Source organism: Melopsittacus undulatus, chromosome 2, assembly GCF_012275295.1.
Source record: "Melopsittacus undulatus isolate bMelUnd1 chromosome 2, bMelUnd1.mat.Z, whole genome shotgun sequence".
In the NCBI taxonomy this organism is placed as follows: domain Eukaryota; kingdom Metazoa; phylum Chordata; class Aves; order Psittaciformes; family Psittaculidae; genus Melopsittacus; species Melopsittacus undulatus.
In genome coordinates this window covers 90,467,484-90,492,380 of record NC_047528.1, presented here as the reverse complement: position 1 = coordinate 90,492,380, position 24,897 = coordinate 90,467,484, and the positions used below count along the sequence as shown (strand labels likewise).

Below are 24,897 nucleotides of genomic sequence, written 5' to 3'. Positions count from 1 at the left end.
CTAGCACAGTAAATAAATCAGTGAAGACAGGCTGTTTATCAGGAAAAAGGCTGCCTATAGGAAAAGCTCTTATTAGAAATGAGGAAAGGGTGGAAGGTTTGAAAGGCCAAGGTGAGAGGTTTGATGAAAAAATAGCACAAGTAATGTTCAGAGGTCTTTGTCACTACAAAAACTAACAGACCTTTAAAGCAGCAGGCTTTAATGCAGGCTTCTTGGACAGCAGCTTTTTGATCTGAAGACAGACTAATAGCAATAACATTTCTTACAATTGCTTCTGTCAGTGTTTAAAACCTGCTGGTGCTCCCTCACTGCCCATCTTCTGTCCATATATCATGCACTAAATCTGCAGAACAGTCTGCACTATGCTGCAATTATTCCCACACCAACAGGCTACGAGTCAGACCCACAATGCTTGCAGCACAGCATCAGATATAAATATACTTGATGATCAGTAAAGCCAGCTGTTTGGTTACCTTGATCCTGGGCCCTGCTCAGCCAAGCAGGGGGGTAAAATGGATCAGTCCTGCACCCCCTTGCTTGGCTGACAGAGGTCTCAGCCTGATAGTGCCTTAGTGAAGAGCTCAGCTCCATTTCTACCCTCCTTTCTTGTTAGCCAGGGAAGAAAGGGGATCCTTTCCAGATGCAGTCATTCCTGCCCTGAACTGGGGAGGTGAGCACTTGCTCCCAGCACCCCACCAAGCTTTGTGGTGGCTCCCTTGACTCAGCACCCTGTAAAAGGGTCAGGTGGATACTTGCTTGAAACTTGGAGGACAATGAAATGAAGAGAACCAAAGCAGGCTTTAACTTATGCCTGTATTTTCTGTTTTTATTTTGTTGTTTTGTTTTTGTATTTTTCTCACGTGGAACTTCTGGATCTGGTCAGGGAGGACCTGCCTTCCCACTGCTCTGTTTAATAATATTTTCTTGTAAATGTTGCAGTAAAATGCCACAAATGAACAATAAAAAAATTCTGAAGGATGCTTTGAATAACAGAGCTCCACTTTCTAGAGCCAGTATTGATCAGTAACAGAGGTGAAATCTCCCCATGCAAATTGCTGGCCGTTTGAAGGAATGGGAACCTCAGCTGACTCTTGGTCAAAAGAAGCACAAAATTGGCAAGTTCGGGAGCTCATATCTGAGCCCACTTTTTCAATACAAAATCTGGATTTAGTAATTCTCAAAGGTGACCCAGGACAAAAGTAAAAGGTCCAATACTTCCTTAAATTATGTTTTTAGCAAGCAGCTAAGTGGCAGAAGGGGAAAGGAAGAAGGTGAGAGGCAGGGTACAGCTTTCTTCTTAGCAAAGTAGCTGCTTTGAGAGGAGGCACATGCTCTTCCTTTGTTCAGAGTATCTTCAACCTCTGCTTAGCTGCCCCCCAAAAATGTTCAAAGTGCTCAATGTTTGGGGGACACTTAAACCAACTGAATACATACCATTGAACAAGGCCAACAAATTGCCTGGATGCATTTCAGCTGCTAACCTGCCATCTGTGGCTTTGTGGCTCATGCCACATAACATCTTTTAAGCTCCTCACAGTTTCAGAAGATGACATAAAACCACACCTTTTGCCGTTCATGTTTGTGATCACATAGATAAGAAACAGCCAAAACACTTTAGAAAAATATACCAAGTTTCCCATTTCTAGACAGAAAAATCAGAATTCCCTGTCATTCCTGCAGGTCTGTACTTTATAAAAGACAAGTTGCATTTTTCTTTCTCCATGAGAACTGCACCCTCACAGATAACTTGAAGATCTGAAACATCTAATTAAATGTTACATGTTGCAGTCTCCTAAAACTGTCATTTTCATAAAAGCGTTAAAAATGCCAGCTATGTTTCACACAACAAAATAAAACCAACAGTTGCTGTTGACAGCAATTGCTAGAGTTACCTCTTAAGAAACATCAGGGTATCAGCAAAGCTGTAGTTCAGGAGCTAAATTTGCTAGTGATATAAATCAGAGTACCTATATCAACTTCAGCAAGACTATAAATTGATTTATATCCACTGGACATTAGGTTTAAGTGACTGAAAATGAGGATTCCAAGTAATGCTCATTTTATTAAAGATGATTAATTTTGTTATTTAGATTTAAGCCTTCTAATTCCAAGAAAAAGTCCTTAATGTGTCTCAAAGCAAAAGCATGACTACTATGGTTTAACTGAAAACACACATCCATACTATGTCAATGTAACACACTGCATCTGCCTAACTGAATGCCAGAGACTTTTCACACTGTTGCCTCCTCCTGAAAGGTCTAATGAACACTAATTGAAGCTCATTTTTATTTCTATTTCTGTAAGTAGAACTTTGGTCTCTCATACAGTGCTGCATTTTTAAAAGAATTGTCAGGTGTTTTGTACCTTTCAGAAGTAACTTTAAGAAGAACTAATATATTTTTAAGGGGCTTTCTGCAGTTGAGCTGGTGGTCTAAGGAAGGAAACTCCAGAAGCTACATAGATTTAGACCCTACAGAGATAACCATATGGATGTTCAGCCTCACAGGGTCAGTGTGTCTGCAGAACATAGTCCTTCCTTAGTTCTAAGTTATAAACATCTAAGTTATAAAAACTTGTAAAAGGGACCCTGCCATGTAAATCAATATGCACTCCAAAACTAAAGTCAGAAAAATTGTCAATAAATAACGAAATGATGATAGAAAAGTAAAGTATGAGAGCTCTCCTTTTCTGTCTTCACCTTGTCATGCAAGCCACTTCATACATTTTTAAGGATGCTCACAGACAGCATGTTCCTGCCCACTGGCTGAGCTAGGAAAGCCGTGATGAAGCCCTTGCTCAGGTGCCTCCAGTTAGCAGTGCTGGAGTTTTAAGATTCTTTTACTGATCCAGGCTGCAGTGAACAGAAACTGTTCAATTATACATCACCTCAATTGAGGGTTAAATCGATTGTGACTCCATGGAAACTGGCATCCTTCACAGGTTTATCATCTTGGGAACCTGTATTCAGCACAGAGACCTGGAAGGTGAGGACTGAACTACACTTACAGTTCACTGAAATCAGTAGGAGCCACTCTGCTGACCTCAGTGGGCTCTGCCTCATACCCATGAATTCATGGCTAAATCTGACTGTGCTAAACTGATGGGTGAGCATAACACTCTACTAATAGTTACAGGGATGTCAGGCTGCAATGAGGAAACCAATATCATCACTGCCCTGCTGCTCTGTTGAAGATATATTCAGTGAATTACTGTAACTAGGTCTCCACATGTCCATCAGTTTGATTCACCTCATTGCATTTTGTTAATTAGTCCACAGGGACTAGAAGTTTAGCTCTCACATTTAAATTAAGGATGATGGATGAAAAGGTGAACAATACTGAAACACATCCAAGTATACATACAGCTATGCTTTAAAGATCAGCATATAAAGAAGCTCTTAAATGGATAGCAAAGACTACCACTACAGTCAGATTAAGAATGTATTGTTAAAACAAAAGTTTGTTTGGCTAGTGATAACAGCTTCAGCTTTATTTTTTAAAAATAGCACAAGGATGGCCTTTCTTGAAGGTAAGATTCAGTTTACATTTTCAGATGCCATAGTTTTAGTTCTCCTATAGATCTCAGATTACATTAAGGTCCTCTTGGCACAGAGGAAATTAGCAGAGCATGCTGTGTGTGATGTCAGTTAAAGCAGTACCAGCTGTATATGACCGCAGGGACCTTAAAGCAAGGCTATATCAAGTCTTGACTATAGGGAAACAACTGCTTCTGGTTACCTTGGGCTGACTGAAAGCCCACAGAAAAAATCACACACTGTGCCTCAACGCTATCAAAGTGAAATGCTTTGACATTTTCAAAATTAAAATGGCACGAGCAGGCAAAATCTAGTTTTTGCAGAAGTGAGGTTCAAGATAGAGACTCTTAACAGAAATACTCTAAAAATCAATTATTTTAATTGAAGTAGACACAGCATCTTTGATTTGATTTGGAACATTAGCTGGTAGTTTCAGAAATTCAACATTGCAGTTATGACTGTAAGAACATGAAAGTAGCTAAAAAAATTACTGATAAATGTAATCTTTGCTTTAGGCATAAAACTCTCCACTAACTGAAGATGAATTCCATGCCTCCGACGTTACAGAAAACATGGCCAGTTTTGAATAGTTGCAGCTTATGAAGAGAAAAAAAAAAAACACCAACAAACCAAAATAACCCCCATGAAGCAAATAATCAGCTTTAGAAAAACTAAATTAAATTAAAGTTAAAAAAAACCCCCTCACTTTTAGTAAGAAAGATTTTATTGGTAATAAAAACATAGGAAATGGCAGTTTCCCTTAACATGCAGCTTTATCCTAGAAGAAAACAAAAATCCCAATAGTATTACAAACCTGCAGTTTTGGATATTGTATTTTTCCAAAGTCACAGTTAATTTTCGAATCAAAATAAGAAATAAATTAGATAGATAGCAATAGGGAAAGACAATTGTGCTGCTACATACTCCTCATAGAGTCCTTGAGGAAATGGTACCAGTTGTTTCTCTCTTATAATAAAAAAACATTAATAACAAAAAAATCTTCCCAATACTAGCATCACTGATTTATAGATGACAACTGTAAAAATATTTTAAATTACTTTTATCATCAATGTCTTGAATTTAGCTTTTGAACATCTTATACACTATCTAAAATGGAATTTCACAGAAACTTTTTCTTTGTAACTGAATGGCTACCCTATCTAAACTCATGATACACACTGATAAAATTTTCCTTTCTGATCTCATAATATATTCACTTTCGATATGAACCTTTTTAGGTTCATTTTTGTTGCACTGGCAAGGTTAAAAAACTAGCAGTATGAACCTTCCTCTGTAAATCCACCAGAAAAATAATGCAAGCCAATGATTTCAAGTATGTAGTCATGTCACATTTAATGTGGAATGAAATGGTTTTCATCCATGCAGAACATTTAGCTTTTGAGAGAAGGAGAAAAAGCTCCTGATAATTCACAGAACTAAAGCCTGAGACAGGATAAAGGCAATTTACTCTCTTCACCAATGTGCTATGTCTATGATAAGAAGCCAATGGCACAGTCTGCCTCTTTGTGACATATTCCTAGTTTTCCACCAGAACAATAGAAAATAAATAGAAAATAAATATAAAATAGAAAATAAAAAGAAGGTGTTCTAAGCACAGGAGAATTTAATATGGAAACCTTAGAGATGCACATCTAGGGGCACAATTTCAGAATATGTCACATGTGTAAGAAAGTATACATACAAGTAAGTTAATATACAAGTGAAGAGTATTTACTACAGTCTATAGTATAGCAAAAAGCTTTTTTCTCCACTTGCAACTGTTTTGCCTGTCTTGCAGTTTTCCCACCAGCATATTTTGATTTGTCTCCTTATGTAGTTTTCTCATAACTGGACATTTGTCTCCAATTGTGGAGTTACAATGGTGATTTCTTTGTTCTACATACACACTATATATGATATGCGTATACACATATATATATATATTTTATATATGTATCCTATTTTATTTGAAACCAGACGGAAGAGAACTAAAAAAAAGACAACAATCTATATGTCAGCCTTCGCATGCTTTGCTGTGGGATTTCTGAGCAAAAAAATGTCAAATGTAGATTCCCCTGCATCTTCAAGAAACTCAGTTTGGGACCTGGAAATTGTAGAATGATACAATTGTATTTTTAGCTAATGCAGAAGAATATAATAGGCATGTGGAAAGGAGGCAAAAGGTGAGCTGGAAGCCCTAAGACAAGAGTCACAGCCATTACTGAATCCCCAGTGGCCAAATCTGTATTGGATTCAGTTACTGCTGCTGTTTACAGAGCACTGTCAGCAACTTTTCAATAGAAAGCAAGTCTCTAAATAGACTCCATCACTAAGTTGCACTTGCCTGCATCAAGTAGAAGAGGGAAATAATTCCTTCACCCTTGAACTCATACATGAGTGGAAAAGAGTTCACACCTCTTTATCTCAGGTTACAGGGCTGCAATGGAAATATACTGTGCTTTCTGTTGCTGTCTGGTTCATATATTTCTTATTGTGCTAAGCCGCTTATTTTTAGCTGTAGTGACTGAATACTGGAAAAGAAGATTTTTTTCTTGGCTTGAGTGTTTAAAGCAGCTCTTAATGCATTGCAGGTTATGTCCAAACTGTATTTTAAGGGACCCTTGTAAATCATTGTTTAAAAAACTACTTGCATTCTCTAGCTTAAGGCTTGTCTGCCAGCTAAGACTTTGCTGTTCAAATCAAGGGGATTAATCAAAGCAGCAAGAAACTTGTAAATTGGGTCAAGAATGCTAATTAAGGAATCTTTAAATACTGAAAAGACTTGAGCAGCCAGCAAAGCTCGAGAGGTTGGAAATCTTTTCTAGTAAATATGCAGTAGACTTAGAGCTGGACTCAGGCTGTTTGACTCAGGTGCCCACCTGTAAAAACCCAGCCCAAAGAAGTATCCATACTTGCTTACTGAGAGCCCCACTGAAGGCAGGTGTGTTCTGTCCTTGGGCTGCTGTGAGAAGGCCATGGCTGCTGACCAGTTCTCCTCCTCTGGTATGGAGAGGCCGAACAGGACGGCTGACAGACAGTGAATGGAGCTCTGACCTCTCACAGAAACCAACAGCACAAGGGCAGCAAGAGGAAAATGCCTTTGCATTTTCTCCCTATCCACCATCCAAACTGGGTGCTTTCATCATCAGGAAAGTTTTAGAGGAGGTTCTGAGATGCAAAATCTTGTGATGTTTTACATGGATTTAAAAATCTCCTGGTCTGATATACCCAGTGAATGATAACTCTTCTCTGGAAGCATATCTGAAAGGCTGTTAATCCAGAGTTTACATATTAAAGTGACCTCCAAACAGGCAAGGAAGAGGGATTGTCAAACTGAGGTTACATTTGTTTTTTAACATCAGGTATAAAAGTTTCTGCCTGGTCCAAGTCATGCTAACACTTAAGGATAATGTCATATATTTCAAGAGGTTCCTTTTGTGCTGATTAGCATCACAGAAAAATACAATGTGGTGGTTCTGAGTTTTGCAGTACTCCTGTGAAAGGGAAGTTTCTGCAAATAGCAAGAGACCTGATGAAAACTTTCTGGATATTTCCTGTTCAAGCACTGGTCAGACATTATTTCTTGCAAGCATGAACTCCATTGCCGAAGGGTGCAAATAAGTGGTCTGTCCACAAAAAATAAAACAAAACAAAAACACACAACCCCCCCCCCCCCCAAGATGTAAATAGCACTTGGGAAACACAGAAATATCAAAATATTTCACAGTTAATAGCTGTTCTTCTCTCTAGCACGATAATTTCAGAGTAAAGAGAGGAAAAAACTCAAGAGGCTTCTTCACTGAGGCTATTACAGAGATTTAAAATTATGATAATGGGAATCTATTTTTAATAAACTATTATTGCAGTGTTTATTGCAGTTAACAATAATTGTTCTGATAACTCAATTTGTGGTTAATTTGAACAAAAAAAAACAACAGAAAAGAGAAACATTATTATGAAACTTTTTCAACCTCTACAAATATTTTCCATTTTTTTACATTACAGACCTTGATGACACAGTGGGATGTAGGAAGAGAATATATATCTTTCCAGTTTCTGTTCCATCCAGTTTCTCGATGTAAGAATTAACTGACAGCTTTGGAGGATGAAGGAATGACTCATTTGTCAACCTCTGAAATAAACTTTGAGTAACAATTGTTGAATTTCTGAATATGAATATGAAAAAGTGCCTCAGTTTTAATCTGGAAGGACCTAGTATACTTTTGATATAATTACCCAGTATACCTATTCCTTGAAGACCTGATCTTGCTAAACAAACCTCTAGCTAATGACAACTATGGGGAGGAGAACAGTAACCATAATCCCAAACTCCTGGGAGTTTGGATGGCAAGAAAGATGTGGTGCTAACAATGTGTTGGCATAATTTTTACACCATGAAGAATATTAACACTGCACAAAATTTAGGAATTGAAGACCCACTTTTCTAAAGGGTGGATTTATCCCATGTGTTTAGAATACTGCTGTGCTATCTTTACTGCTTCAATTTTCCCTTTAACTGTGCCTCCTGGGACACATGAATACTCTGATGGCTTACAGAGAAATGTCACCATCTGCAAAGGGTGAGCTTCCAGGCCTGAGCAGATTAGGTCTGCCAGCTCTGTGAAGTCCACACAATCCCATGTGCAGGTCTGCATCCATTCTTTCATTTTTTTGAAAGCTATGCATTAGCTGTTGTTATGGATCAATTTCAATTTGCTTAGTGCTTTATAATGTGTTATTATAAAAGGGAAGAAGAAAATGATGTTATTTTTGATGCTGAAGCAAAACTTACATATAATCTTATCTTTTCCCAAAAATCTGTCTATGGAGGTATAAAGATCAGAATGCAAGGATACATAAGATATGCTTTCAAAACACTGAATGTAGGAATCAATGAAAAAAATATTTCTTCCTTGTTCTTTTTCATGTAGCTATGATTTTTGAAAAATTTAAGAAAATTACAGCTCCTTAAATATCTTTTATTGTAAACTCTTTAATAACACTGTCTCTATATACTTGAAAGTTTTGGCCTAATGTCAGGACAGTGCTGCAAAAAACATCTACAACTGCTTGTACAGTCAACTAGAAGTAGCATCATGTCTAAGAAAGGTGATTGATATTCAAGGAACAACTCCTCCAAGGTCAGTTGAGCAGAAGCTCAGGCAAAAATGCCAGGATGATAGCACTTTTCATCTAGCTTGTTCATCTGCATAGATGAACAAGGAGCTCCCAGCAAAACTTGGTCATAAAAAGAGACACAAGTAATCTGCAGGAAATATAGAGACACTGTCTAAGCATGTGGAAATGCCATTAGTTAAGTCAAAGTCCAACTGAAAGTGAATCTGGCCAGGGATGTCAGAGAAAACAAGAAACACTTCCATAAACATATATGCGACAAAAGGAAGGCCAGGAAAAATGTGGTCCCACTGTTGAATGGAGCAGGGAACCAGATGACAGCATGTGGAAAAGGTTAAGGTACTGAATGCCTTATTTGCCTCAGCCTTTACCAGCAAGACCAGCCTTCAGGAACCCCAGATCCATGAGATTAGGGGAAGAGGCTGAAGCAAGGAAGACATACCCTTGGTGGGAAAGGATCAGGTCAGGGAATACTTGACATATGCAAACTAGACATATATAAATCTATGGGCCTTGATAGAATGAACTTAAAATTGTTGATGGAACTGGAAGATGTCATTGTGAGGTCACTGTCAATAATCTTTGATTGATCATGGTGGTTGGAAGAAGTGTCTGAAGACCTGAAGAAAGAAAATGTCACTCCTATCTTCAAAAAGGACAAGAAAGAGGACATATGAACCTATAAACCACTCAGCCTCATCACAGTCTGTGGGAAGGTGAGGGAGTAGCTAATCCTAGAAACCATTTTCAGGCACGTGAATGACAAGATGGTGATCAGGAGTAGTCAGCATGAATTCATCAAGGGGAAGCCGTGCTTGACTGACTTGATTACTTGCTGTGATGAAATAAACGGCTTGGTAGGTTAGTGGAAGTCAGTGAACATTGTCTACCTTGATCTCAGTAAGGGCTTCCACATTGTCTCCTGTAAGATCCTCTTAGAGAATCTGGTGAATTATGAGCTGGATTGGAAGACAGTGAGGTGGATTGAAAACTGGCTGAACAGCTAATCTAGGGGATGTTCAGTGGAAAAAAAGTCTAGTTGGAGGCCAGTAACTGGTGGTGTATACCGGGGGTCAATATTGAGTCCAACCCTGTTCAAGACCTTCAGTAATGATTTGGATGATGGGACAGATCACATCTTCAGCAAGCTTGATGGTGACATAAAACTGGGAGGCATGGCTGATATGCCAGAGGGTCGTGCTGTTGTCCAGAAGAGCTTTGCCAGGCTGGAGTAATAGGCCAACACAAACCTCATGCAGATCAAGAAGAGGAAGTGCAAAATTCCTGTGGAGGAACAACCCCATGCACCAGTACCTGTTGGGTTCCACCCAGCCTGAAAACAGCTTTGCAGAAAAGACCCTGGGATCCTGTTGGACATCAAGTTGAACATGAAGGCCAGGTTGGACAGAGCCTTGGTCGACATGGTCTAGTGTGAGGTATCCCTTCCCATGGCAGGGGCTTGGAACTAGATGATCTTAAGGTCCTTTCCAACCCTAAATATTCTATGATTCTATGAAGCAGCGATGTGCCATTATGACAAAGAAGGACAGTTATAACCTGGGTTACAATAGGAGTGTTGCCAGCAGGTCAAGGGAGGTGATGTTTTCTTCAGCATTGGTGCGATCACACCTGGAGTACAGTGTCTAGCACTGGGCTCAACAGCACATGAAAGATATGGAGAGAGTCCAGCTAAGGGCCACTAAGATGATTAAGGACCTGTAGCATCTCTCATATGGGGGAAGGCTGAGAGAGCTGTGACTGTTCAGCCTGGAGAAGAAAAGACTTGGAGGGGTGTCTCATCAATGTACATAAATTCCTTATGGGAGGGTGCAAATAGGATAGAGCCAGGCTCTTCTGTGACTGTTCAGCCTGGAGAAGAAAAGACTTGGAGGGGTGTCTCATCAATGTACATAAATTCCTTATGGGAGGGTGCAAAAAGGATAGAGCCAGGCTCTTCTCAGTGGTGCCCAGTGACAGGACAAAAGGCAATGGGCAAAACCTGAGACACAGGAGCCTCTGTCTGAACATCAGGAAACATTTACTTACTGTGAGGGTGAGCACACGTGCCCAGAGAGGCTGTGGAGCTTGCACCCATGATGATACTCAAAACCCATTTGGACATGATCCTGAACAAACTACCACAGGTGACTCTTCTTGAGCAGGGCGAGTTAGACCAAATGACTTCCAGAGGTCCCTTCTAACCTCAACCATTCTGTGATCCTGTGATGGAATAACTTCAGCTGAAATGTAGAGATGTATACTAGAGAATAATGCATTTGGAAGTCTGAATTGTAAAAGAATAACTGTGACAAGTATCCAAATCATCCAGAAGTCCAGTGCATGTCTCAGATTCAGTATGTCAAAATTACTTGGTCTCCTTATTTACTACTCACAGTGACACTAAGTATGATTATGATTCCACAATTTTTCATTACAAAGTTATTGCTTCTGGCAAAATCCTTGTATTTTTAGCTTCTAGGTCTGAGCTGACTTCATAAAACTGATTCTTATTTCTTTAAAATAAATGTCAGGAAAAAGGTGTATAAATCCAGAAATCAGAAGCAGTTCTGCCTGCTGATGTGCATGTGCATCTGCAGTACCAGCTGACTGGAAGGTAAAAAAGTCTATTAGAAGACTTACAGTGGGCTAAAACATGAGGCAATCAGCTATTACACATTGCTAATTACAGAGTTAGAGTTGTACATAATGTGTAGAAGTTTCTGAAAAGACAGTCCTAATTCATAGTTCTAGTGCTAGAAATGATCAATTACTAAGCTTGCCTAGACATCTGATGAGCTATCCAGATATAATTCAAGTTGATTGGGTGATCAAATGTTTTGATTCAATTTCTGAATTAAAATGGTATGGAAGTTGGGAATGTCACAGCATGTTGGTGTCAGCCCCCAAAGTACAAGTCATTGAATCTTTATCACTCCTTTTTCCTCCTTCAATCAAAAAGTGTTCAGGTTCCCTACTCCTAATCATTAATCATCTCAGTTTGGAGCAATCCTGAGGTCTCAAACCCCTTGGATATAGCAGATGGGTTCGATGAGAAGGCAGATGGTTTCACTATATAGCTACAAATGAATCCTATGAGATGCTGAAAAAGCAAGAGAACAATCAGTGACATGAGCTGGGATGCCCTCAAAAACTCACAGGAAGTCCTAAAGCCAAGCTTCAGGTGGTCTAATATCTTACTTCCTCATATCAACACTTATGGTAGCAGCAAGCTAAGAAATAGGTACTATAATAACTGAGTAAGTTATAGCTAACAAAGTCTTAACCAGTAAACTCTATTGTTATCTTTCTTCAGTAAAGTTGTAGCTTTGCCATTGAGTAGATTAGTTTTAAAATGTCCCATTTATTATTCTTTCTTACAGTCTTACTGAGAAGGTCTTATAAATCGTTGGGGATTGTTCTTGAAAAACAAATACTACTTATTGCAGACTCTTAAACCTTTATTGCAACAATAAAAGTTGCAATAGGTAGTTTGAAAAGTGAGATCAGAAATTAGGATGAACGAGGCATAAGTTCTTGTACAATATCACTTTCAATAAAGAGATCAAGTTAGGATAGAAGATAAGCAAAACATCATGAAAACAAGTAAAAGTTATCTTGAAAGAAAGGGAAGAATGAAGATGTGCTAAAGAAGCACAGTCAGTGTTTCACTCAAATGTTTTAATCTACTTAAATACCTTGACTTTTAGTTTCTTCTCCATATTCCCAAAGTGTAGAATTTCTTTGATTAATTGTACTTGAATTATTAATTATTTCCACAGATATTCTGAAATGATGGGTGAAAGAAGAAAGATGCCCAGTAAGTCTTTCTTTACTGATTTGAACCCTAAAAATGTCTGCTGCTATTACTGAAAATTCCTTCTACCCATATGTTTTGTTTAAAGACCTTCATAAAGTAAACTTTAATAACGTATCACTCAATATTTACGGTCCAGCATTCAAGCTGTTCCATTGGAACACTCAATTTTTTTCAAGGTATTGAAGCTAAATATTAATTTCACAATATATTTTATTTTTTGACTGCAAAGGAAAGCTAAAGTTAATCAAGAAAAGCTGGTAATAATTTAAGCTGTTTAAACTGAGCTGAAAACAGCTATCAATCTGTAATTCACTAGAGGGGATCATATGATGCTCCAACATGGGAAGCTTTTAACACAAGCACAGCCACCAAAATTTGGTGTTGTATACCCTCAAGAAAATAATCTCTACATGGAATACATTAGAATATTTCCAAATACTAAATAAGCATAAATAATGTATTTGGAACATGAAAGAAAGAGAGTAAGCTATTAGTTAAAGAAATGATAAAAAATGCTTGTTGACTGACTGGAAAATGAGGGCTGCAATTTTCTATGTAGCTGAGAATACAGATGCTTCCCTTTGGCAGAGCAAGGGCAAATATTTACATTTTTGAGTTAGAAATGAAAAGTATTTCTATCTTTATCTATTTCTACAGCTCCTGGGTTTGTGGTTCTACCCTATGACTACACAGAAATCAGTGATTTCTCTCACTCTTTTATTTCCTCTTATTTTCCCTCTTATCTACCTGTATGACATGCTAATTTCCTGACTTGTGTGTTATAACTTTCTACCTCTGCTTGGTCTTTTTCTTCTCATGTTCTTTTAGCCTTCTCTAGCAAACTCTTTTATTATTTCTTTTCAGTGTCAGGTCCTGCTTTTGAATGACTTTCCTAATACCACTGCTCATCTTCCATTCCTCTGCCCTCCATTTATGGTGTATATTAAGCAAAAGACTATAGTTTATTCACTACTCTTTTTTACATATAGAAGCACTACTGATTACTTTCTGTGTATATAAATAGCTCCACCCACACTAGTAAACATATATACTAAAAAAAGAAAAAAAAAGAAAAAACCCTAAACTAAAATAATATAAAATAAATAATGTTTGCAAAAAGCACACAAATATAATTATGCATTTTTCCCATTTAAATCTTCCCTCACCATGTCTCATCATGTATTCTGTAGCAGACTGACAAATCTTCTGAGAAGATTTTATAACATATTTGATCTCAGAGTACCACAGATAATCTACCTATGCTATTCTGCACCAGGATATCACTAGAAGCAGCATTATTTGTGAACTATTTGATTGAGCCCAGTAGACGAATGTTCTTCAGGCACCTTCTGACACTAAGAAGTTGGAGTGGGTTTAAATTCCTCTGAAGGTAGAAGGCTCCATATCCCCTGAGCTATTACACTGTCTTCATTTTCTCTATTTTTTATTCTCCCCCCTTTAGATAACCCTAGTTTGATATTAGAAGTCAAAGGAAGAGTATAACAGATCAAGAGCTGAAGGGTTATTGCATCTTTGACAAGCTACAAGGCAGAAGGGATAGTACATCTTCAACAATTTGTGAACTAGTCCTATAATAAACCTTTGCTCTCAAGAGCAAAGTACAGTATTGCTGTAAGACAGTTTTTATTGGTGGGTGGTTTGAGTTGAAGATGGGCATATGTACCCACATACGGTCTTATTTATCCCAGAAGGGTCTATTGCCTGATGGCTAGAGCAGTAAAAGAGTGGATTTGATGGCCTAGACAGTCCCCTTCTGTTCCTAAATTCCAAGTTCCTAATTTTTGTATATGTGGGAAAATATATGCATATCTTATATTAGCTGGGACAAAAAGCAGTTATCTCTGCAAGTAGTTACAGGATACATTGCACACTTTCTTTCTTTCTTATACCCACTCCTGTTAACCAGCCTAGGCATGTGGTGAAATGCTCACCCCAAGACCCAAAATGTTACCTCTAATGTCTCACCTGGTCGATGTGCCTTTGGAACTGCCATGTTCATCACTCGCCCTCCATCCTGAGGTTTGGGAGGGGATGCGGTAAACCTGCAAATCCCCGACTCTGACGGTGTGCTTGAGGTCAGGCTGTCTGTGTAGTCATTAGTCCCTGCCGTGAGCTGCTCTGATGATGTGTCTGATATGAAGCATTCTGTAATAGTGAACTTTGCATGTCTCAGCTGCTCTTCCATTTTAGCGTGCTCATATGCTCTCGCTAGCTCTTCATAGGTAGAGGAGGCACTTTCTGTGGAGACCATGCTGCTTCTTGCTCGATCTAAGCATCAGAAATATACATAATGGGAAAAAGAAAACATCTGCATAATGCTTATTGGAAGAAAAGCTATGAAAATTATGGGGGTTTTTTTTTGTAATAAAATGCAGAGCCCTTAAAATTATCAAAGTGATTTAAATGAGTCTGCTTCATTATAAATGTCTGCACAATTTTTAGTTTAGTCAGTTACTTGATAATTACAGATAATCTAAAGTGAAGTTTAGTCTGTTAGCAGCATTATGAAGCTTAGCATTAAATTCATGGTTTAGAAGATACAACCTTTAATACATGAAAAGGGTTACTTTTTTAAAAAACAAGAAATAATTTCTCAAAAAAAAAGTTCAAAACCCATAAAACAGATTTAGCAAAATAAGGAACAACTTCTTTACATCATCTTTTTAATGCATCTCAGATACATTTCTGTGAGGTGATGTGTAGGTGAGAAAAGATGGTCTTTCTGTAACCTATTTCAATCTTACATCTTTTTATTTGAGAAAGCCCTAAGGACAAGGTCAAATATAAAGGCATTGTCTCTCTAGACACCAGGTAAAATACTAACTCATTTCATTCAGAACAAAGGTCTTAAGAATGCAATACTTTTTGGTAGCTATCAGCCTGCAGTCATTCAGGTACTTTTTTCTGTGCTGCTGAAGCTAACGGGGGCTTTACATTTGACACACAGGCTATTATGACCTACAAGCTGTTCTTTTCTGCTGATGAGTTTCAGAGACTATCAATATTTCTTAAACAACACTACTATTGAAAGTGTTAATGGCTACTGATACATTAAAAAGTGTTCTGTAAATGCAGCGCTCATTTCTGTGGGGACAAATCACTGCTCTGTTGCATTCATTGCACTTCTACTTCAGTGGGCTGGAAAAGCAGAGGACTTTCTGAAGTTCCTTGGCCAGAAGTCAGGTTTCACCACAAGATCTGCACAATTTCAAACATTGCTGGAGATGTTCAATAAACAGACACAATGTAATAGCTAATTCATAAAAATGGGACTCCTATAGCAGCTAGAGGCAACTGTGTTGTTATTGCAAATCTTTATCTTTTTTATTATGTGCTATCGTTTTCACTCTGCACAAACAACAACACTCCTGCCACTTGTAAATAGGACCATACATTATTTAAAATGACAGGTACTTCTATGATATGCTGTAACTTGTTTAAGTTTTTGAGCTGGCCAATACTTAGACTAGGAGTTTTAGTGTTGTGGCTGTTTTGGGTTTTTTTTTGGATTTTGTTTGTGGTTTTCATTTGGTTTTGTTTTTTGTTCTCCTCCTTTCCTCCCTCTCCCTCCCCACCCAGGATGTTTCCCCCAGGAAACATCATTCTGCTTTCACAACTGAATTGTAAATGAGACAAAAATTATGTCTATCAAAATTTCTGATTGGTTGGAAAGTCCTGGAAGGCTGCAGTCCCACAGTGCCACAGAGCAGGGTCTGTAAATAGGATAATCATGAAAAGGACCTGTTTGGTCCACGAAGCTTGGTACCTTCAACTTCTCATATTCCATGCACTGGGGACACTATTCCTGGAAGAATATGCTTTAACACCTACTTCAGATTTGATGAGAGCTCATCCAAACCCTGGCTGAACTTCATGAAACCTAGATTCATCAGAAAATTTCTAATGGTCTCTAGTTAGAACATTTAAACATAGTTACAGCTATGAACTGCTGCAACACATTTCTCCTAAGCTTAAAAGCTACTGCTTTGTAAGCCTGGAATTGTTTTGATAAGAAGTGATAAATTCTGCCAAATATCCACTGCATCAACTAGATTCAGAAATTAGAACTCCTTATTGGAAAAGTGATCAAATATACACATTAGTTCAATTAATGTTTGAACATACAATTTGGCTACCTCTGTTATGAAGTTTATTTGGAAATTTTAAACTTCTGAAGTACTTAGATTAAACTAACTCTATTCTTTTCCCAGAAACCAAGTGACATAATAGAGCTACATTTTGGCCAAAGAATCACATTCTTAAGCCTTATAAAGCTTGCTATCCCTTACATAAATCACCGCATGTTCAAGGGTAAACACAGAGTAGGAAAGTAGCCATATTTAAACAGATTATAGAGTCTGTTTACAAAATTGTATGTAGTTTGTTTATTAAACCACATAGCTAATTGAAATCTCTGCCCTTTGCCACGTGCATTGGAAAATATCCTTGTGTCACAAAATGCTGGAATACAAGAAAGTGAAATATGGAATGTCTACAAAAAGTGTATAATTTTGCTGTATAGCTGTTAGAGTTGGTCCTTAAAGCCTTATGATAATTCTACCTGAAGAAATCGGGATGAAGTGTGATGGCCAGCTAGAAGTGTCTATTGAGTGACATTGCCCTGTGGAGACAACATAGAGTAGTCTTAAACTTGCAAGTTTGCAAGTTTAAGAGGAAGAATTTTGAAAAGACAAGAACTCTAACCTCTAAATTAGTGGATGTAAGATAAGTCAGATGCTTGCTCTCATAGACAGGATAAAAACACTCATACTGTTTTGCATGGTGAAAGTCCAATCACATCTACTGCTTTTTAGCTGTAATGCAAAGTTTTTTCATGTATCATACACTTTCACCCTAAAATCAGGATAGAAGGCAGGCAATTCATTCTGAGGATGGCAGAGTAAGCCTGGATTCACTTCTGTCAGGCATATGTTTGAACAGTATTTTACCTGTCTTTATATTTAACCTTTATTAGGTTTGCTTTGTGACTACTCTTCTGCTTAATGCTTTACTCATTTATTTGTCTTACATTTGTCACTTGTTCAGTACAGGGCAGAGAAATCTTTTTAATTCAGCTACAGTTGAATTTATATTGTGAAGATATCAAGAAGAGATGAAGACTGTAGGCAGAATATGTATTCAGTGTCTTCCTACTGATCATATAGAGGAATAAAACCTATGCTGTTTCCCAGGAAAGTCAGAGCTAGCTGCTGCAGTATTCAGTGATATTGTGTTGGACTCTAATTCCAGATTTTTCCTTCTCATTTTTTTTCTTTTCTGCTTAGAATAAAGGCTGTGAACATACTACATGAATGGGAAAAGGAAAATACTAACCTCAATGTAGCTCAAACCTTAAAACCATTCCGCCTATGACTCAAGCATGTTCTTGGTTGCTAATACTGCCCCTTTCTGGTCAATTGCATTTCATGCAGCAAACTCCCCCACTTTTTCCTTCAGATACAGAAGTACAACGTTCCAACTACAGGAAAAGATTGCCACCATTATTTTTCAAAGGACCCCAGCATGTGTGTGTGGCATGAGGAACGACAGGCACAACATGTACTGCCCTTAGCAGCTACTGCCATCCCATTCTCACAGTGCAGCCCTGCAGAGAGACCCATACCTGTGTCTTGTGAGGGGCTGACGCTGTAGCTGTCACTTTCCTTGTCCACTGACCCTGTTGGTCTGGGTGTGGGCAGCCTCCAGTCTGTGGTGAGTGTGTGAGCTGATATGGTGGGATGAGGTCTGTTGAGGGTCCACTGACTAGCGTAACGGTTGCGAGCTGTGGGTCCAGTTTTGGCACTCCTCCTTGTGGTAGGATCTGTGATGGAGAATAGAGAGAATCTTTGTCACTAGGCTCTTGAATAGGTAAGGAAACAAGCCCTGCCAGAAAGGGATGGCCACTGAAATCATGTGGGTTAAAAAACACTCAGAAAATTCTTTGGGGGGTGGAAAAATGAAAACTGAAAGTGCTCTTCATTGCCAAACTGCTATTGCTTTTTGAAATACCTGCTTTCTAATGAAACCATACATTTAAAAAAAGAGTGCCACTGAAGAGCTGAGACACTCACCAATCTCCCATTGACACATTCAGTATCCCTTTACTCCAACATAAGCAGTTCTCCAATGCCAAACAGACATAGGCATGTGAAAGAGCACAAGGCAAGTAGATCTAGTTGGAGATTTCACAACACATCTCAGGCAAAGCCAAAGATAAATTATCAGCATAGATAATGTAGAAACACCCTCAGTCAGGTATCTGTTCTCAGTTTGTAAAAAACATATCCTAAGCAATGTGGTGACATAATATCCTATTATGAACATTTTACCAGTACTTTTACTGTATTATGGTATTAATCAGCTACAGATTCCCCCTTTTTTCAGCAAGTAGCCAAGACATAAAACATAACCTGTAATAGTCCCAACAAAGGTTCAATAGGAACAGGCTGATAAATATTTGTCTGTTTAAAATAGATACATAAATAAATACAATTTTTTAAACTTTAAAACCCACCTTCTACTTGTTGGTCATCAGTGTTTTATGTTTTATTTTTTATTATCCTGGAGATAATATGGTGACCACGAGAGTAAAAGCAAACTATGTGTCAAAATTGACCTCAATTTTGTTAATAAATAACTCTTCTGCAAAAGTGAGTCTTGCACTCCCTAACACAGCAAGCAGAATAGAAAAATCATTATGTGGCAAACAGAAAGTGACTAAATCAGCACTGAAGTATTTATCTTCAAAGCTTCTAAAAGGATATTATTAACAATGGTGAGAAAGTGTATTAGAAATGAAAAATTCAAATCTATTCAAACATTCTTTGACATTCAAATGGTGAAGTTGTCAGTCTTTGAGTTAAGAGACTTTAGCAGAAGCAATTTAAAGAAAAAAACAATACCCAGATAATGACACTCAGCACTGCTTCTGCCTAAGCATTCCCAGTAAGTATTTTTATTCTGCTGTTTCAAAGAATCAAGGTATTTATTTATAAATACCAGCTATGGTCTGATCCTTCTCCCATTTGACATCTTCCCCCTACAGCAGTGGAAAAATATGAAGCTGGTGTCATTGATAATTGATCCTCTTGGTAGTGCAACACATAGCTGCATCACATGGTTAATATCCAAAAACACACTTGGCATGGCATGACCTGACCTGCCTGTCAGTGTAAACCACTGCTTATAACAGCTGTGGAAAGTTGGCACATGGCTGTCATGTAGCCAAAAGTGAGATTCATGCCTGCTTTGAGGGAAGTCATGAAGGACAGAAGGAGAGCGCTGGTAGAAAAAATCTCTGCACAGTGCTGGGTCTGGCTGCTTGGTCTGCATAAGAGAAGGACTGGAGAGATCTCATCCAGGTATATAAATACCTGAAGGTGAAGTGCAAATAGGACAGAACCATTTCAGTGGTGCCCAGGGACAAGATCAGAGACAACAGCCACAAAGTGAAAAGCAGGATCTTCCCTTTGAACATAAGGAAACACTTAACTGTGGGGATGGCTGAGCACTGGCACAGGTTACCCAGAGAGGCGGTGGAATCCCCATCTTTGGAGTTATTAAAAAGTCACCTGGATATGGCCCTAGGCAGCTGGCTCTAGCTGACCATGCTCTAAGCAGAGGTGGAGGACTAGCCAGTGCCCAGAGGTCCCTTGCAACCTCAACTGTCTTCTGATCCTGTGACTCAGTGGGTTTTTGTCAGGAATTTGAAGGAGGTGGGAGAGCACACAGGAGGTCAGTGCTCATCCTGCTGAGCATGTGCTGAGCAGTAGCTCTGCACCAGCTGTGCTGTGCTTGCATAAAAGACCCTGTAGCACAGATTCAGCAAGCTTTAGAGCTGCCGGTGTGATAGCAAACAGCACACATCTGGTGCCCTGGTTGTTATGCCAACTCTGCTGTCATATGCTGAAACATAACTATAGAGAGCTGAGGTGAGCAAGACAAAGGTTTAGGGAGCATACCTCTTTTATAAATAAATAAGAACTAGAGAACAACTTAAAAAATTTCTGCAAGGGAATATTTGCTCATGAGCATGAGTATGATCAGAATGGATTATCCATAACCTCTGAGTCAGCCAGCTGGTCACTTTTCCCCTCTTTACAGAGAAAGCTTTGGGTCTAGACAAAATCTCATAGTCTAGCCTCTATCAAAGCTATATTAGAGTCTTAAATCCAGACAAGACTACCTAAAAGTCTTTGAACCAGTCCTGTGCGGTGCTGCAATCAGATCTTCACTGCATAATAAAAGCGATGATGGATTTCTACTTCCAAAGTTGGGCTGGACACAGATCGTATTCTTAGACATGAGTTAAACCCAAGTTTAATTTGAAGGATGTCTCCCCCTGACTTCAGTAAAATGAAGCAGATAACTGCATATAGGAAAGATATTAGGTATATGGAAGGTGCTGGTGCTATAAAATGCTGTGGTATGATACAGGCATGCAGTTTAGGGGTGGTGCCTATTTCCTTATTGAAAAAGGCAGTGCTGGAAAACAATGGAGAGTTTGTCATTTACTCAGTCTTGATTTGCTAACCTAATAAAAATGATCTGATGATATTTTTGCTCTTGGAGAGCCAGCATGTACATGAACTAAAGGAATGAGACAGGAGTGGTACCAGAAAGAAAACAAATATTGTATTTTCTAATTCAAATGCCATGACTCTCCATAGATGAAAAATGGTGGTACTAATCTAGTCCTCAAGAAATAACTACCCATATGTTAAAACTGTCAGAGTCAGAAAAGAGGCAAGGACAGGACTAGAACAGCTACAATTTACAACAACTGGAGTGGAAATGGAGGTGAAATTAAGATTTTTCTAACAATCTGTATTCTAACAACTGAGCTTTCAGCATTTATATTCACTGAACTCACCAAGCAAACAAATCCTGAAATGGTCAGTGAATAGAAAAATTCCAAGAGATTTTAGAAACTGCACACAGCTAGTGAACTACACTTTGATAATATCCCTAACTCATACGTATTCCTCACTTTTATGGATAGGGAACACATTTATAGGAGAAATAAGAAGACAGATTATTAATTTATGATAGCATTTTAATCACTGTAATAATGACTAAGCATTAATATCTCTGGGAAAAGTAATTTACCATAATAACTAAAACTGGAAATGCAACTTTTCAGAAAAGCAATAATGAGAAATGTATTTCTTGACTGATGGAGAGGTAAGGAGGGAAGATGTATTTTGAAATACAATAAAGATTAATCACTGAGAAAATACTATATTAGACATTAAAAGCCATTAAGTTAATTTACCCCATAAATTCCAAATATGAAAATCTAACATGCATTTGGTTTAATAAAAGCCAGGTATGAGTTATTTCAAATTACACCTATATTTCCTATGCATATTCAATTTTTGCCATATTGAATTATGAAATGCAATTGTATAAGAAATGTTCTCTGCTGACCTAAATAGATTTCTTTCAACTTTGAGACTGAAGATAAAACCCCATGAGGATGCAAATGCAGCAGCACAGTACTCATTTTCTTATAGCTTTCTCCTCTTCAGAGAACATATTCTCTTATATGCTTACTTGTTCCTGGTCGGGCATCAGAAACATCCACTAGTGGTCCTGTAGCTTGTGACACAGACTGGTAATGTACCGTGTGGGTGACAGTCAGTGACTTCTGTTTAGACGTCTCTCCGAAGTCAGCATCAGTGAGCAGGACCGTTGATCTGTCATCTGTAAGTAAAAAAAAATCCCATTAGATAATGAGTAATGAATTTGGGGTTTGCCTTCATAAAGAGCTTCCCAGCAAGTCTCCAGATTTATTTTCATCTTGGCGCCACCACTGACAGGTCTATTTTCTCTGCAGGTCTCAAGATGGCTTTGAAGTGTGTGCCACAGCTTGGGAGGCGCTCTGGGTTTAAACTCAAAGTTCATACAAAACTAAAGAATAAGTGTAATTTTCATGTCGTGATTTCACCTTAGAGATGTGCAACTTAGACAGACTGTTAAGCACCCTTCCAAAAAGCTAATTTGTGTGTAATTATTTTTGGCCCTAATTCGTTCTTTCCCATCTTCTGAACACTGCCCTCTTCCTTTTCATTTTCAGAGCGCTCAGCTAAACCTTTCAACAGCATCTTTATTTATTTCTATTAACATGATTAGTAAGGTTCTCCGTGAAATTGTCCATGTCTTCCCAAAAAGGGGCTGATGGGTTGCTAACTACCCCTCTACTAGTCAGCTTTTTCTCCAGAGACAGAATATTGCAGAAGGGATGGCCGTGACCCAAGACAGTTCTTAGGGATCTGCTTATTTTCAAGTATGTGAGTATTGCAGTGAAAACCTTTACTGCTGCAAGGTCCTGCTGCCTATTGCTTCCCAATGGAGTAAGATACATTCACCAGATTTCTACTCCGACCTTGATCCCTGCAGAGAGCCAGTGTTATATAGCACTACTATTTTTTTTCCAGTTGTGATCTCTGTATCGTATTTCTTTCATGCCAAAGATAAAAGTGGTCCACTTGATCATAGAAGGTTTAACAGCAATAAATCTTGAACTTCGTGCTTGCAGAACACCTATTTGGATACTATCAGACTTCCTTTTGCACTCTTTCCAGTCTTTTTATCCATTCATAACAGTAATAAAACCCACAAGAAGTTCATGTTATGCTATACTACTCTACACTATGCTATGCTACACTATATATATTTTTGCAATGTATTTCTAATGGCAGCAGTGGGGCTTCTGTGCATTTACTAGTCAGCAGAGGTTGATTCTCCTCTTCTAAGCATTTCTGGGTTTTGTTTTGGTTTGTTTTTTTTTTTTTTAACTTGACAAGACACCATTAAGGCAAACAGTTCTGCACAATAACATAACTAGCATTTTTTACCCAAAGAAGGCCATAAACAGAATGAGCATTATGAAATCGAATCACTCTGTCTCTGGCAAAATATGAGCTCTTATTCAGGTTGGGAATAAAGCCTCTTGGCAGTAAACGACGTCAAAGACCTGCAAAGTGCCTCCTTAGTCTGAGTGCTGTGTAGGGAGCTTGCTATTATCAGGCACTGATCACATTAACATGGTTAAGGCACTAATGGTATTTGCGCTATAACATCCTATTTTTCAGCAACTAACTCAAAAGTAAAAACTGTCTTTACGGTGAAGCCTGGCACAAAAGACAGCATGGCAGAGGCAAACTTTGTGAAGGTCAGATCAGCCTTAAAAACATATCTTTATTTCAGGTGAAGCATGGGTCTCCTTTTCAAATCTGCAGCACAAACTGAAATGTTCCCTGAGACCACCCCCATACCAGACTGACAGCAAATGTGATGAGGTACAGGGCTAAAGCAGCTTGTCTCTTCCCAGTGTGGGCATGGATGGGAGACGCAGAGAAGCTGATCCCTGCTTTCAGAGTTCCTTCTCCAGCCACACCATCCCTGAGATGCTGTTACATTCTCAGCCATCACAGGCTTCTTCTACACAGATTTTGATCCAAAAAAAGTTAGCAGTCTAACAAGAACAGTAATTCTGAAGGGTCTTGCCACAGTATGTACCCACACAATCATGAGATCAGGTTATATTTTTATTCTATTGAGATTTCAGGCATGCTGTGTTTAAACTATTTGAAAAAAAAAAAAAAACCACCACCAAACAATTCTGTTTTTTTGATGACAGTTCAGCTATGTGCCAGACATATAAGAAATCTTGTTTTTTGTTGTGTGAAACAGTTTAGATTTGAATTTTGCATAGATACACAAAAGTCAAAAACTGATCATAATGTTGAAATGCCACCTGCTACAGCAGGTGGATACAATATGCAACATGAAACTTTTAGAAGTTGGCTGTGGCAAGTCTTTAAATACCAATATTTTAGTTTCAGAATTTCATTTTCCTTATAAGTAATGCCAGTGATCCAACTGCCTAGTCAGAGCCAAATAGGAAATCAAAATGAAAATCATAAAACTGCCAGTCTTCATTTACATTTCCTTCACGTGGCTCTTTCCAATAGCTTCATTTTCCTAATGTCCTGCATTATTTTAAATACTGTACTGAGATTGCTTAAAGCACAAAATGACTCAAAGGGGAGAAAAAAAATCAGTTTTCTCTTTTCAGGTGGCAAATTACTTTGTAGCTCTTTTTCTTCCCATGTGCAGTGGGGAATATGTGTGGGTAAAGGAAGTCCACCTACAAATGCCTGTACCTTAACCATTGAAAACAATCCCAACAAGAGTTTACCAATGGTCTCCATTGTGTCCCTCTCCTCAATCAGAAGTTGTGCTCTGGGAATGTCTATGTGCATCCTCAGTGTTTGCTGCTGCTTATTAAGTGTATCTGAAGTCCTGGTGTTCTTGCTAAAAACAAAAGAGAAGTAAACACATTAACATTTAGCCTAAATGATAAGATGCTTGCAAACATCCT

General features: G+C 38.4%; 1 protein-coding gene across 1 annotated transcript in view; it reads right to left on the bottom strand.

Annotated features, from left to right (window-relative positions):
• Positions 1-24,897, bottom strand: part of DSCAM (DS cell adhesion molecule) — a 385,770-nt gene that overhangs the window by 5,758 nt on the left and 355,115 nt on the right. Inside the window, exons 29-32 of the mRNA XM_034074654.1 lie at positions 24,715-24,830; positions 22,065-22,214; positions 18,133-18,330; positions 14,475-14,777 (exon numbers count right to left, since the gene is read on the bottom strand). Of these exons, the coding sequence (XP_033930545.1) occupies positions 14,475-14,777; positions 18,133-18,330; positions 22,065-22,214; positions 24,715-24,830 (767 nt within the window). The remainder of the gene's footprint in view (positions 1-14,474; positions 14,778-18,132; positions 18,331-22,064; positions 22,215-24,714; positions 24,831-24,897) is intronic.